General features: G+C 36.0%; 2 protein-coding genes across 2 annotated transcripts; one reads left to right on the top strand and one right to left on the bottom strand.

The window, feature by feature from the left end:
* The first annotated feature begins 1,947 nt into the window (after positions 1 to 1,947).
* Positions 1,948 to 8,899, top strand: LOC136235348 (NAD kinase 2, chloroplastic). The gene is made up of 8 exons (XM_066024977.1): positions 1,948 to 2,572; positions 3,276 to 5,204; positions 6,838 to 6,959; positions 7,053 to 7,194; positions 7,296 to 7,520; positions 7,868 to 7,942; positions 8,272 to 8,373; positions 8,458 to 8,899. The coding sequence occupies exons 1-8, from the start codon at positions 2,339 to 2,341 to the stop codon at positions 8,659 to 8,661; spliced, it is 3,033 nt and encodes a 1,010-aa protein (XP_065881049.1). The 5' UTR covers positions 1,948 to 2,338; the 3' UTR covers positions 8,662 to 8,899.
* A 1,033-nt stretch (positions 8,900 to 9,932) lies between these two features.
* On the bottom strand, positions 9,933 to 11,385 carry LOC136235867 (1-aminocyclopropane-1-carboxylate oxidase). The gene is made up of 3 exons (XM_066025940.1): positions 11,194 to 11,385; positions 10,870 to 11,096; positions 9,933 to 10,752 (listed from the first exon to the last, which is right to left on the bottom strand). Exons 1-3 carry the CDS (start codon positions 11,299 to 11,301, stop codon positions 10,155 to 10,157), a joined length of 933 nt encoding a protein of 310 aa, XP_065882012.1. The 5' UTR covers positions 11,302 to 11,385; the 3' UTR covers positions 9,933 to 10,154.
* Positions 11,386 to 11,975: the final 590 nt, after the last annotated feature.

Raw genomic sequence — 11,975 nt, 5'->3', positions numbered from 1 at the left:
AACTGTTTAGTCCTTCCGTCTGTTTGTTACATTTTTTACCGTTTATGACTTCGGAAATGACTAAATTACCCTTTACTATTTACCTTCAAACTTCAGAAGAGTAATCCAATTTAGAAGAAGAAGCTATTTGCATGGAGAACAATAAAAAGAACAGACTCAACGCTTACGAATTTGAACGATTAAGAAGAAAATTAAGAACAAGAACACTCAAAGTTGATTTCAGATGCATTAGAGTTTAAAGGAAAGCAAAATAAAGGAAAAGAAGAACACAAATCCAAATTGACTAACAGAATCTTCATGAGAGTCTAACGGCATGGACTAAACAGTTCACCAAGAAAAACATTAAGGACTAAACAGTGTTTTTTGTCAAAATATAGGGACTAATAAATTAATTACCCTAATAATAATAATAATAGTCATGTAATTGATTATTTTACATGTTAATTTGTACATTTTTTGGTAAATTATAAAAATGGTCTAATTGGGAGGTTCGTTTATATATTTAACATTTCTAGACACTTTCAAAGTTAACTTTTCTGAAATACCCGTAGTGTATATCTTATCACAAAATATTTTGTGCAGAACATAATTTGTGCGGAGACGGCTGCGGAGTGATTTTGTACAATTTTGGTGCGATTTTTGCTGCGTGTTTTTGTGCGATTTTGGGGTTCAGTTTTTCTAGAAGATTGTGCGTGTGTGAATGTTAGAAATCCTCTTATTCTGCAAGAAGATAATTTCGTATTCATGAAAACCTTCCGCAGTGGAAGCAAATATGAAGTAAATTTATATAAATCATTTGAATTTTTTCTGCAGTTGCTTCCACTACGAAGAGATATTGCAGTAACTACGAAAACAATTATTTTCACAGTTGCTTTAACTATTTTAATCTTATTTCGCTTTGCAGTGCGAAGAAGTTTATAACTGCGAAGTAGTTTTGTTTTTATGTTTCTCTTATACTTTCTTTCCGACCTTTACCATTGAATTGCACCAAAATCGTAGAAACAATCGCACAAAAAATGCAGTAAAAATCGTACCAAAATCGCTCTGTCTGTAGCTGTCTTCGCAAAAATTATGTTCTACACAAAATATGTTAAGTGATAATTTATATACTAAGGGTATTTCGGAAAAGTTAACTTTGAAAGTGTCTAATTTGGTAAGAGGTATTGCAGTGAGTCTAAGCGCGTGTTTGGCAAATAGTTGTTAACTGATTACATTAACTGTTAGTTGATTACATTCTTCTATTATAAAATTCCAATCTAAAGAATCAAACGCCTTTCAAATGTCTGACTTTCATCGTTATAGAACCCCTAAAGCATTTCTTCTTTAGTATATTAGTTCCTTCAGAAGCTAAAATGACACACTGATGAATGCTTCTACCTTTAATAAACCTGAACTGATTGACGAAACAGTTTTAGAAGCTACTGAAGATGATTGATCCGCCAAAATCTTAGAGATAATTTTAAAGCTGAAGTTGTTCATAACAATTTGCCGAAATTTTTATATAATCCTAACAGTAATAAATTAGGAATTTTTATAAAATAGACATAGCTAATACCGTCTCCTATTCATCTCTGGGAATAAGAATAATATTTTTTCCCATCCTTAACTTTATGAAAATAGGTATTGAAGATTTTTCGATTATAATGGAACAAGATCTAATGGATATAAATATTATCGGTCTCATTAATAAATCTAATTATCCGTTATATATTTTTATGGGATAGATATTTAACATTGTAATTATTGAATGAGAGTAGATTTCCATATAGAAAAAAAAAATCAACTTTAAACGTAATGTTTATCCGATTATCTAATTTCAAACTTATCGATAAATGAGATTTTTTCACTTGTAATTTAATGTTTTGACCACATCCAACCTTCAAGATATTCTGGTAATGAAAAACAACTAAACTTAAATTTAACAAACTCACTAAACTTAAACATAGATTTTGGGGTTAGGGTGGAGATTAAAATTACACTTTTTGTACTCAATCCCTATTTTTATTAAGCCGTCAGAAACTAGTGGAAACAAAAAGAAGTTTGATGTGCCGGCGCAAACTAGTTGAGAATCACATCGAAGTATCAAACAGTGGCAGTCAAATCAAAGCCCAAAATCATCACCACCACAAGAACCAATGATATCCCTTCAAATTCATCATCTTTCTTCTTCTTCTTACCCGCCATTTTCCCGGCGATATTATCCACAGGAATATATCACTGTCACATCATCTACATTTATTTTCCTTTTAACCAATTTCCCTTTACCCAAAAAGTACTTTTGAATTTTGATTTCTGAAATAAAGTAAAATTTGTATAAGCTTACTGAATCTAAGCCCGTATGGTGGCATGTCTCTTCTTCTGCCCCGTGATCGACATGAATAGATTATCGCCGGTCACCGGAATATTGCCCTGTCTTTGCTCGTATGAGCTTAATAGAGAAACTGGGAAATTGGGTTTTGGGTATGGATTGCAGTTGGGCAGAAAAGAGAGGTTGAAGAAGAAGAAGATTAAGTTCGTTGTGAGTGCGGACTTATCGAGTGCTTTTTCCCTGAATTTGGGTTTGGATTCTCAGGTTGTTACTCTCTTTCTATTTCTGCTTTCTATTTTAGCTTCAATTTTGCTGTGTATTTTGTGTTCTAATTGTTTGATGAAATGCCTGAGTGACTTGAGGCTGGTATATAGAATTTCGGTATTGGTTTTCATATTTTTCTCGTTTGGACTATCTATTAGTCAAAAATGTTGTAATTTTAAATTTTTCTTTAGGTAATTTCTTAAAATGAGTACGCAGTTCAGCTTTTAGGATCGTTAGTGATATATATACATTGAAGTCCATATCAAATCTGCTCATAATTGCGTGGAGATTGATTGAATGGTGTGCCCCTACATATTTGAAGCCCTTCATTGGGCTGATTGATCATTAAAATTTGATATTTTCGGTACACTGTGGCTCGTCTATCTCATTATCAATTGAAACTAATTTAGAATTTCAACACTTTGAGCTCAAAAGTTTTCTGCCCCTCATAGCTGATGCTCAATTGAGGGCGAGCCTTGGCGCAACGGTAAAAGTTGTTGTCGTGTGACCTGTTCGAGTCTTAGGAGTGACCTCTTGCCAAAAAATTGGTCTTGCCCCAGTACACCCTTGTGGTGGGATCCCTCCCCGGACCCTCGCTTAGCGGGGACGCGTAGTGCACCGGGCCGCCCTTTTTTAGATCTGATGCTCAATTGAAAATTGTAGTAATGAATGACTCACTGTTGTTTTTGGTTCTGATTGCCAGAGTTTCCAGTCACATGATCCATTACAGTTGCCTTGGATTGGTCCAGTTCCTGGGGATATTGCTGAAGTTGAGGCATATTGTAGAATATTTAGAACGGCTGAACGGCTTCATGCTGCATTAATGGACACATTATGCAATCCTGTGACAGGTGAATGTAGTGTTTCATATGATTTCACGCCTGAGGAAAAACCATTATTGGAAGATAAGATAGTTTCTGTGCTTGGTTGCATAATTTCACTTCTGAATAAAGCAAGAGATGATGTTCTTTCTGGAAGATCTTCCAGCACGAGTTCTTTTGGTGTTACAGATTTAAGCATGATGGAGGATAAGCTTCCTCCACTTGCCGTTTTCAGGAGTGAAATGAAAAGGTGTTGTGAGAGTTTGCATGTTGCCCTTGAAAATTATTTGACACTTGATGATGATCGTAACTTGAATTTATGGAGGAAATTACAGAGACTGAAAAATGTTTGCTACGATTCTGGCTTTCTCCGTCCTGATGATTTCCCTTGTCATATGCTGTTTGCAAATTGGAGTCCTGTTTATTTTTCCACTTCAAAAGAAGAGTTAGCATCCCAAAATTCTGAAGTTGCATTTTGGAAGGGTGGTCAGGTAACTGAGGAAAGTTTGAATTGGTTGCTGGAGAAAGGATTCAAGACAATCATAGATATTAGAGCTGAAACTATAAAGGATAACTTTTATCAAGCAGCCGTGGATGCTGCAACCTTGTCTGGCAAAATTGAATTGATTAAAATCCCTGTAGAAGCTAGGACAGCACCTTCAGTAGAACAGGTTGAGAAGTTTGCATCTTTGGTTTCTGATTGTAGCAAAAAGCCCATCTATCTTCATAGTAAGGAAGGAGCATGGAGAACTTCAGCCATGATCTCGAGATGGAGGCAGTACATGACACGCAGTGCCTCTCAGTTTATTGCTTCTGATAATATGAAACAAAAAAATAAAAATGAAACCCGAGAATTGAAGGAGAAGATGTCTTTCCTGGAACAGAAAAACGGATCACTGCAAGAGGCTTCAAATGAACTTCACTCATCAAATGATGTGTTTCAGGAAGTTATTTCTCCTATTAAGGGTCAAAGCAGCCAAAGCGTCAATGGGGCTTACAATGCCGTTGTTTCTGATCAGGGTACAGCATCTACAGAAACAGTTGATAATGAGAGAAACACTTCTACAAACATCTGTATGGGAAGTGACCCTCTCAAGTCACAAAGACCTCCTTCCAATATCTTCTCTAAGGCAGAGATGTCTAGGTTTTTTGAGACTAGAAGAATATCACCACCTACCTTCTCTGGCTACCGTTTCAATAAGTTCAAGCAGTTGCCTGTTTCCAAAGAGATGCGTGCTGGAGAGGTGCAGCCAAGTAAGATTGTGGGTGTTGATGCTAAATCAAGGGAGTCAAAAAGATCCAATAGGTCAGTTAGCATTGGAAATCAACCTTCAAAACTTCAGAGCTCGTCTGTTGATGGTGAGAAGCATCTGAAAAGTAGTGGCTTTATATCTGTTGGTTCAGGTTTAAATGTAATTGATGAAGGGGGAAGGTTCCCTGTTCTTGAAAGAAATGCCAGTCCCATTACAAGTGACAGTGCAACTAAGAATACTACATCTAACTCTGTGGAAGAAGTTGATACACAAAATGGATTAGCCTCCTTCAGCGCAAGTGATGATGAGTCCGTCTCAATAGACGGAGACATGTGTGCTTCTGCAACTGGTGTTGTGAGAGTGCAGTCGAGAAAGAAAGCAGAAATGTTTCTCGTCCGAACTGATGGATTTTCTTGTACCAGAGAGAAGGTTACTGAATCTTCTTTGGCCTTCACTCATCCTAGTACCCAGCAACAAATGCTTATGTGGAAAACAAAGCCAAAAACTGTATTATTATTGAAGAAATTAGGGCAGGAACTCATGGAACAAGCCAAAGAGGTAATCTGCAAATTGCTAAAAGATTGTTCTCTTACTTCACAGTGATTTTGTAAACTAAGGTCTGTGTACATTCCATCTTTAGTTATTACTAAATCTAGCAATGAAATATGTGAGTTCCACTGAGTAGGACTGATATATATTTTGCCTGCTAGGATTAGGATTCTGACAGTGGATTAGGGCAGAAAAGATCTTAGGAGAAAGAGAAGAATAGAAGAAACAGAGAGTTAGGGAAGAAGAGAGTCGAGAGGAGACGAATAAGGGAAGGAAGAGAACATAAGTTTTCATTGAATATAATTCTGATGATTCCCTTACAAATGCATGACCCTTAATATAGGAATGATACCGCTGATGTGGCAGCAGGTACATAACACCACAGCTGGAATATTATAGCTGTCTAACTAATCCTCTAACAAACTACTAAACTAATTATTAACTTCAACTATAAAATAATTACCACCTAAATAATTCCCATTAATCCTCCTTACTCTAATAACGTGACACATGCACAAGTGCTACTATTAATTTATATTGTGATCTTTTCAGCCTGTCCGTAATTAGTTTTCCAATGATCTTAATGTTAAAAAAGCTCGTAATCTCACTTTGTGGCTTTTGACATGAAGTTTTCCAATGATCAGTAGTTCAAGATAGAAGAATAAGCAAAGAACGCCGTATGATGTTTGATAGTTTTCCTAAATGCTTTTTGGTATTTGTAGAGCTTATGTAGGTAAAATGCTTATTCATCAGTCATTTCTGAAGTCCGTAGTCATACTCTGAAGTAAACCTCAAAGATTAAATCCACTGAAACTGTAACAACCATCAAGAAGACTCTGCCAGTTTATCCTTTCTCTATTATCTTCCTTCTACCACCTTGAAATATTTGCTGGTTTTTTTTTGAGTTAAGTATTTTCTCACTTAACCTAGGCTTCTGCTTGTCATTAGGTTACTTGTTTGTCAGTTTTTAGTTGGATTAGCTGCACTCATGTGCCTTAGGGCTTCCAGTGAAGTGGGTAGAGCAATAGATCCTTGTTAAAGATATCATTCATTGATCACCATAACTTTGTTAGCCTGACTACTTTTATTGATCATCATAAAGTTTCTTGAAGGTGAAATGGAGAATTAATAACCATTTGTTTTTACTTTGTGGAATATTTTCGTTTCCATTTTCATTGATCACCATAACTTTGTTGGCCGACAACTTCTATTGATCACCATAACCTAGGGTAAGAATCATAGCTCCTTCCCACTCATTCCTGCTATGTTTATCAACAACACCATTTATTGATCACCATAACTTGTTTGGCCCACAATGGCAGAAAACTGATGGCTCATTGGGGGCGACATTATATTTGTGAAGTCATTTACAGATAACTGAACGTTTTTTTGTTTTCTCTACTTGTAGAGTTTTGATTCCTTGATTAGTTTATAAATGTACATGTTGATTATCAATGAACTCAAAAAATTAAAAATCAAAAGAACCTCCACATGCTCTCTTTGTGTCAGGAGGGGGTGGCTTCTTATGACAGGTTTCTTAAGTGGAGATATAGTTTCTTTATTCATTGGTCGTCTTGAGTATTGCTTTGATCATTTTTTTTTCTCTAATAGTTTAATTGCATGTTTTCAATTTGATTTGCAGGTTGCCTCTTTCTTATATCACCAAGAGAAAATGAATGTTCTTGTTGAGCCTGATGTTCATGACATATTTGCTAGAATTCCAGGTTTTGGATTTATTCAAACCTTTTACAGTCAAGACACCAGGTAATGCAAATTCTGATTTATAGCAGTAAGAATATTATAATGTTCGTGACATCTCATAGGTAAACTACGTACCTCTCAAATGTCGTAATACAGTGATCTTCACGAGAGGGTTGATTTTGTGGCGTGCTTGGGGGGTGATGGGGTTATACTCCATGCATCAAATTTATTTAGGGGTGCTGTTCCCCCTGTTGTATCTTTTAACCTTGGATCCCTTGGATTTCTCACTTCCCACAATGTAAGCTCTCAGTTTACCTCGTTTGTTTTATTTGCAGTGAGCCTCGTACATGATTATTTGATTGACTTTTTTGCCTTGTCCTGTTTTCGCTTATGATATAGTTTGATGGCTACAAGAAGGACTTAAGACAGGTTATCCATGGGAATAACACAGTGGATGGTGTTTATATAACTCTTAGGATGCGTCTTCGTTGTGAAATTTTTCGCAATGGTAAAGCAATGCCAGGCAAAGTTTTTGATGTCTTAAATGAGGTGGTTGTTGATCGGGGTTCTAATCCTTATCTTTCTAAAGTAGAGTGCTATGAACACGACCGACTCATAACCAAGGTGAGGTCAGAAGTCTTACATTTTTCTACTGTTCTTATACTTCTTTCAAGAGTTGAATATCTGATTTTTATAAAACTCGGATCCTGAACCTCCTATTAAAGAGAGATATACACCGGGAGAGTCTTAGATTCTAAAAGACATTGTCTGAAACAATTTTCTCCGAGCTTCCTGACTTTAAGGGAAGAATGATACAAGTCTATGGTTATTGTAACTTGAATTCTGGTTTATCACAGCAGTGGCTGTTCGTGCTGCATTTTGCATCGTTAAGATTAGGTATAGGATTAAAGAAATTCAAATATCTTCCGAGTATTTCCGTGATTTTCTTTGATGAAGATTTTGTCTTTTAGGTGCAAGGTGATGGAGTAATTGTGGCTACACCTACAGGTAGTACTGCATATTCTACTGCTGCTGGTGGTTCAATGGTGAGCATACTATATTTTTTGCAGTCCATTACTCTTTTTTGTCTTTCTCAAATCTGAAAACGTATCATCATCGACATCTTGGAGTATATTAGCATGTTGAACTAGCATCTTATGGCCAAATGGTGCATCGAAACTGCAATTCTGTGATATGAACAAAACAGTTTCATAAGTTGTTTTCATCGTAAGGGACTGAGGCCCTAATATATGCAAGTGTAGACATGACATAGACATAAAGGTGTTAAAACGTGTCATAATCGTGTTACGTGATTTATGTATTCCATGTGATTATATATGATATAAATGTTACATAAACTTCTACTGGAGTGCAGGTGCATCCAAATGTTCCTTGCATGCTGTTCACGCCAATCTGTCCACACTCGCTCTCATTTAGGCCAGTCATACTTCCAGATTCTGCACGCCTCGAGTTAAAGGTAAATTGAACGCTCATACCTGGCTTAATGATCCATCTTATATTCCTTAGTCTGACAATTGAATCATCCATTAAACTTGGACAGATACCAAATGATGCTCGAAGTAACGCGTGGGTTTCTTTCGACGGAAAGAGAAGGCAGCAACTTTCCAGAGGTGATTCCGTCCGGATATCAATGAGCCAGCATCCACTTCCTACTGTCAACAAGGCCGATCAAACCGGAGATTGGTTTCACAGCTTGATTCGCTGCCTGAACTGGAACGAAAGGCTAGATCAGAAAGCTCTTTGAAGCTTCTTCTTCCTTCCTACTCTCCATTTCCATGTCAGGATTGAGGTTTGTGTAAATTACTGTACAGATTATAAAGTAGAATGACCACAGAAAATTTCATTAACTCCAGAGTAAATTATATTCCTCACTATATAGGCTCCCATATGAAGTTAAGGGTTGCCATTTTTTCCCTCTATTTTATTCCCATGCATTAACTGATTGTAGCAACAATTATTGAAAATAAAGTTGCTTAATTTGATTTAAGATCCAAAATTGATTGATTTATTTTAGTCATTACTCATTTTGAGTGGAGCTAAGCTGTCAATTTTTGATACGACAATACAATTTGTAGAGATAAACTGCCTGACACGATTATCATTTTTGTTATTGTATATAATCATGTGGAATATATAGATCATTTTTTCTATATCGGTTACTTGTTAGGCGAATTACCAAACAAACCCTATACACTTTGTGTTGTGTGAAGTCTTGCTTTGAGTGTATACTAAGATGTCTATTTTTGTCAAATACTCTCTTAATCAAACTTGTTAGGTTAACAACTATCACATGAAAATAACATGTTCATATATTGACCTTTACAGCTTTAAGAGGGCAAAAGTCATATTTTGCCTAAATTTCGTTGAGTAAATAATTTATTAGTCCTTATATTTTTATTTAACACACTGATTAGTCATTATATTTTAATAATCTGCTATTTAGTTCTCAACTTTTGTTCTATTCAACAATTTAATCTTTCAAATATTTTAGCTTATGGATTTGTCTAAATTTCTTTGATAACCTCTTGTAGTTCGAGTTGGTTTTAATTAGTAACTTTAGATGATTTAGCTCTCGACTAACAATTTTGTTAGATATATTTTCTATCCTACGAAACTGTGTCATCATCCACGTTAAATATAATACTTTCTATTTTTTTATCGAGTCAATTAACGGAGAGTCATCATCTGTGTTAGATACAATATTTTTTTTATTTTTTTTTTGAGTCAATCTGCTGGGAGTGAGAGATATCTTTGATAGACTTATTAGTCAATATCTTTGATCGTTCTCAAACTTCTGAGTGTAGTTTTTCATGCCCACAAAATTTTAATTCAGGTAAAAAAAAAAAAAAAAAAAAATCAAGCCCGATGCGCTCTCATTATTTTTTGCTATCACGTCCTAAGTTAATCTCATTATATACTTCAAATTGCTTAAATGGTTTCGAGTTCGAATTATAACGTACACAATAAACTTTAATAAAAAACGAGCTCGTTAAGAAGTTAGATTAGACGAGAATAGACGAGAAGAACGAGTTTTGATTTATACTAATTTACAAGCCACACGTAAATGAAAAAAAAAAACAAGCAAATCTAAAGCAAACACACTGATATTAACCAGCTTTCTTTTCTCTGTGTATATTGTTGAGACTAGAGAAAGAAGCTTTTGGTCACAAAAAAAAAAAAAAAAAAAACAATCCTTTTGTCGCTAAAAGAAGAAGAAGAAAAAAAGATGTGTATCTTCTACACTGCCTTCACAGCTTGAAATCTAGGCTCCTTCGGAAGAAATTTCTGATCAGCATACACAGACATATAATCTCCAAACACGAATTTCGGGTACAGTTCATTCACCTCTTCCCCAGATTCTCCGATCAGCTGTGGCGCTGGAGCTATAGTAGCTGTAAGGGAAGGATTATAGAAAGAAGCAATGGACCTTCTGTTACCGGTCGGAGTCGGAAGAACTCTGTGCCAGATACTCTTATACTTGCCATTGCTCAACACTTCAATCTGATCACCTGTGTTAATCACGATCGAGTTTTTCAGCGGCTGAACATCGATCCACTCGCCGTCTTTCAGGATTTGAAGGCCTCCGACCACATCATCTTGGAAGAGTAAAATGACACCTCCGGCATCCGTGTGAGGTCGAAGTCCGACCACCAATTCGGGATGAGGACACGGCGGATAGTGGCTAACTTTTGTGCCGAAAAACGCATTGTCTCCTCCTCCACCATTGAATGCCTTTTTAGTGTATCCTTTTGGTATCCCTAAATTTTCATCCATTACTTCCATTACTCTCTCCGCTAATTTCTTCACTTCTGCTCTGTATTCTGCCATTGTTTCCCTGTCAGAAACCCTAAATTATTAGTATATACATTTTGAAAAAAAAAAACCGGAGGCTTCGACCATTAAAGTGCCGGAGTTTAATCATTCACGGATAATGTGTATCGATCCGACTTACTTGAATCCAGGAGTATTGGTTGGCCAATCATTATTATCATGGAGAAGAAAAACATCTTCCCAATCAACATTTTCTAACTTATCCCCATTCTTCTTCTCTGCTAAATCTCTCAAGGTTTTCATCATATCTGAGTTGTTAAAATTCGCCTCTCGTTCTTGCTCATAACATTCTGAGCTAACCTTCTTCACTCTCTCCAGAAGCTCCTCTGAAATTCCATGGTTCACCAGCTGCACCACAAACATATCAAAAATTAAAATCAAATTACGACGGAATTCAAGAAAATACCGGCGGAATTTAAGCAATCACGACGGAATTTCGTCGTACCTGAAAGAATCCCCATTCTTCACATCCATTAGCAATCTGAGCCATTGTGGTGGCTCTCTCTTGACCTTGTGCATTGACTTTGGAGAAATCGATAACAGGAATAGCCATTGATGAAGAAGAAAAAGAGAGATTAAATCTTAATGCTTAATTAATTAGTTAAGTGTTTTCTGTTTATGGTTGCAAATAGGGTAGGGAGGTCTATTTATAGCATGATTTGCCGCCACCTTGCATATATGTGTATATATGTATATGTCAACTCCATTAAAAAGAAAAAGGGAAATTAAATTAAGTAGCCGTTAAGGTGGTGAGGTGTTAGTTTTTTTTTGGGACGGTGACAGAAAAAATAAAAATAAAAATCAAGGTGAAGGTCAATGCTTAATTAGTATAGTAATTAATGATTAACTCTTAATTAACCCATTACACAAGCATTCTTCTTTGCTTTCAGGTGATGCATAATTAGTTTTGTTTATTATTGTTATTTTATTTCTGTATTAATGCATTTTCTGCCACTTGGAGGCTTCTCATTGTCCTGTGATAATTCTAATTCATCTTTTTTTTTTTTTTTTATCTTAATGGGACGAAATCTCGGAGCACAACAAAAAACAAGCTAAGTGATACTAGTCATCCTAGGAAGACAAGTATCACAAATATCAGAAAATAAGATATCCAGGATGCCTGCATGGGGTACCTCACACTCGTGAAGATCCATGGGTAAACTTCCTGTGTAATTCGCCATCCAGTCCACGACACGGTTACTTTCGCGGAGAACATGAATCAACCTA

This window comes from Euphorbia lathyris, chromosome 7 (assembly GCF_963576675.1).
Source record: "Euphorbia lathyris chromosome 7, ddEupLath1.1, whole genome shotgun sequence".
NCBI lineage: Eukaryota > Viridiplantae > Streptophyta > Magnoliopsida > Malpighiales > Euphorbiaceae > Euphorbia > Euphorbia lathyris.
Note: the sequence above shows the minus strand (reverse complement) of the source record. Positions and strands in the feature narration are given on the sequence as shown.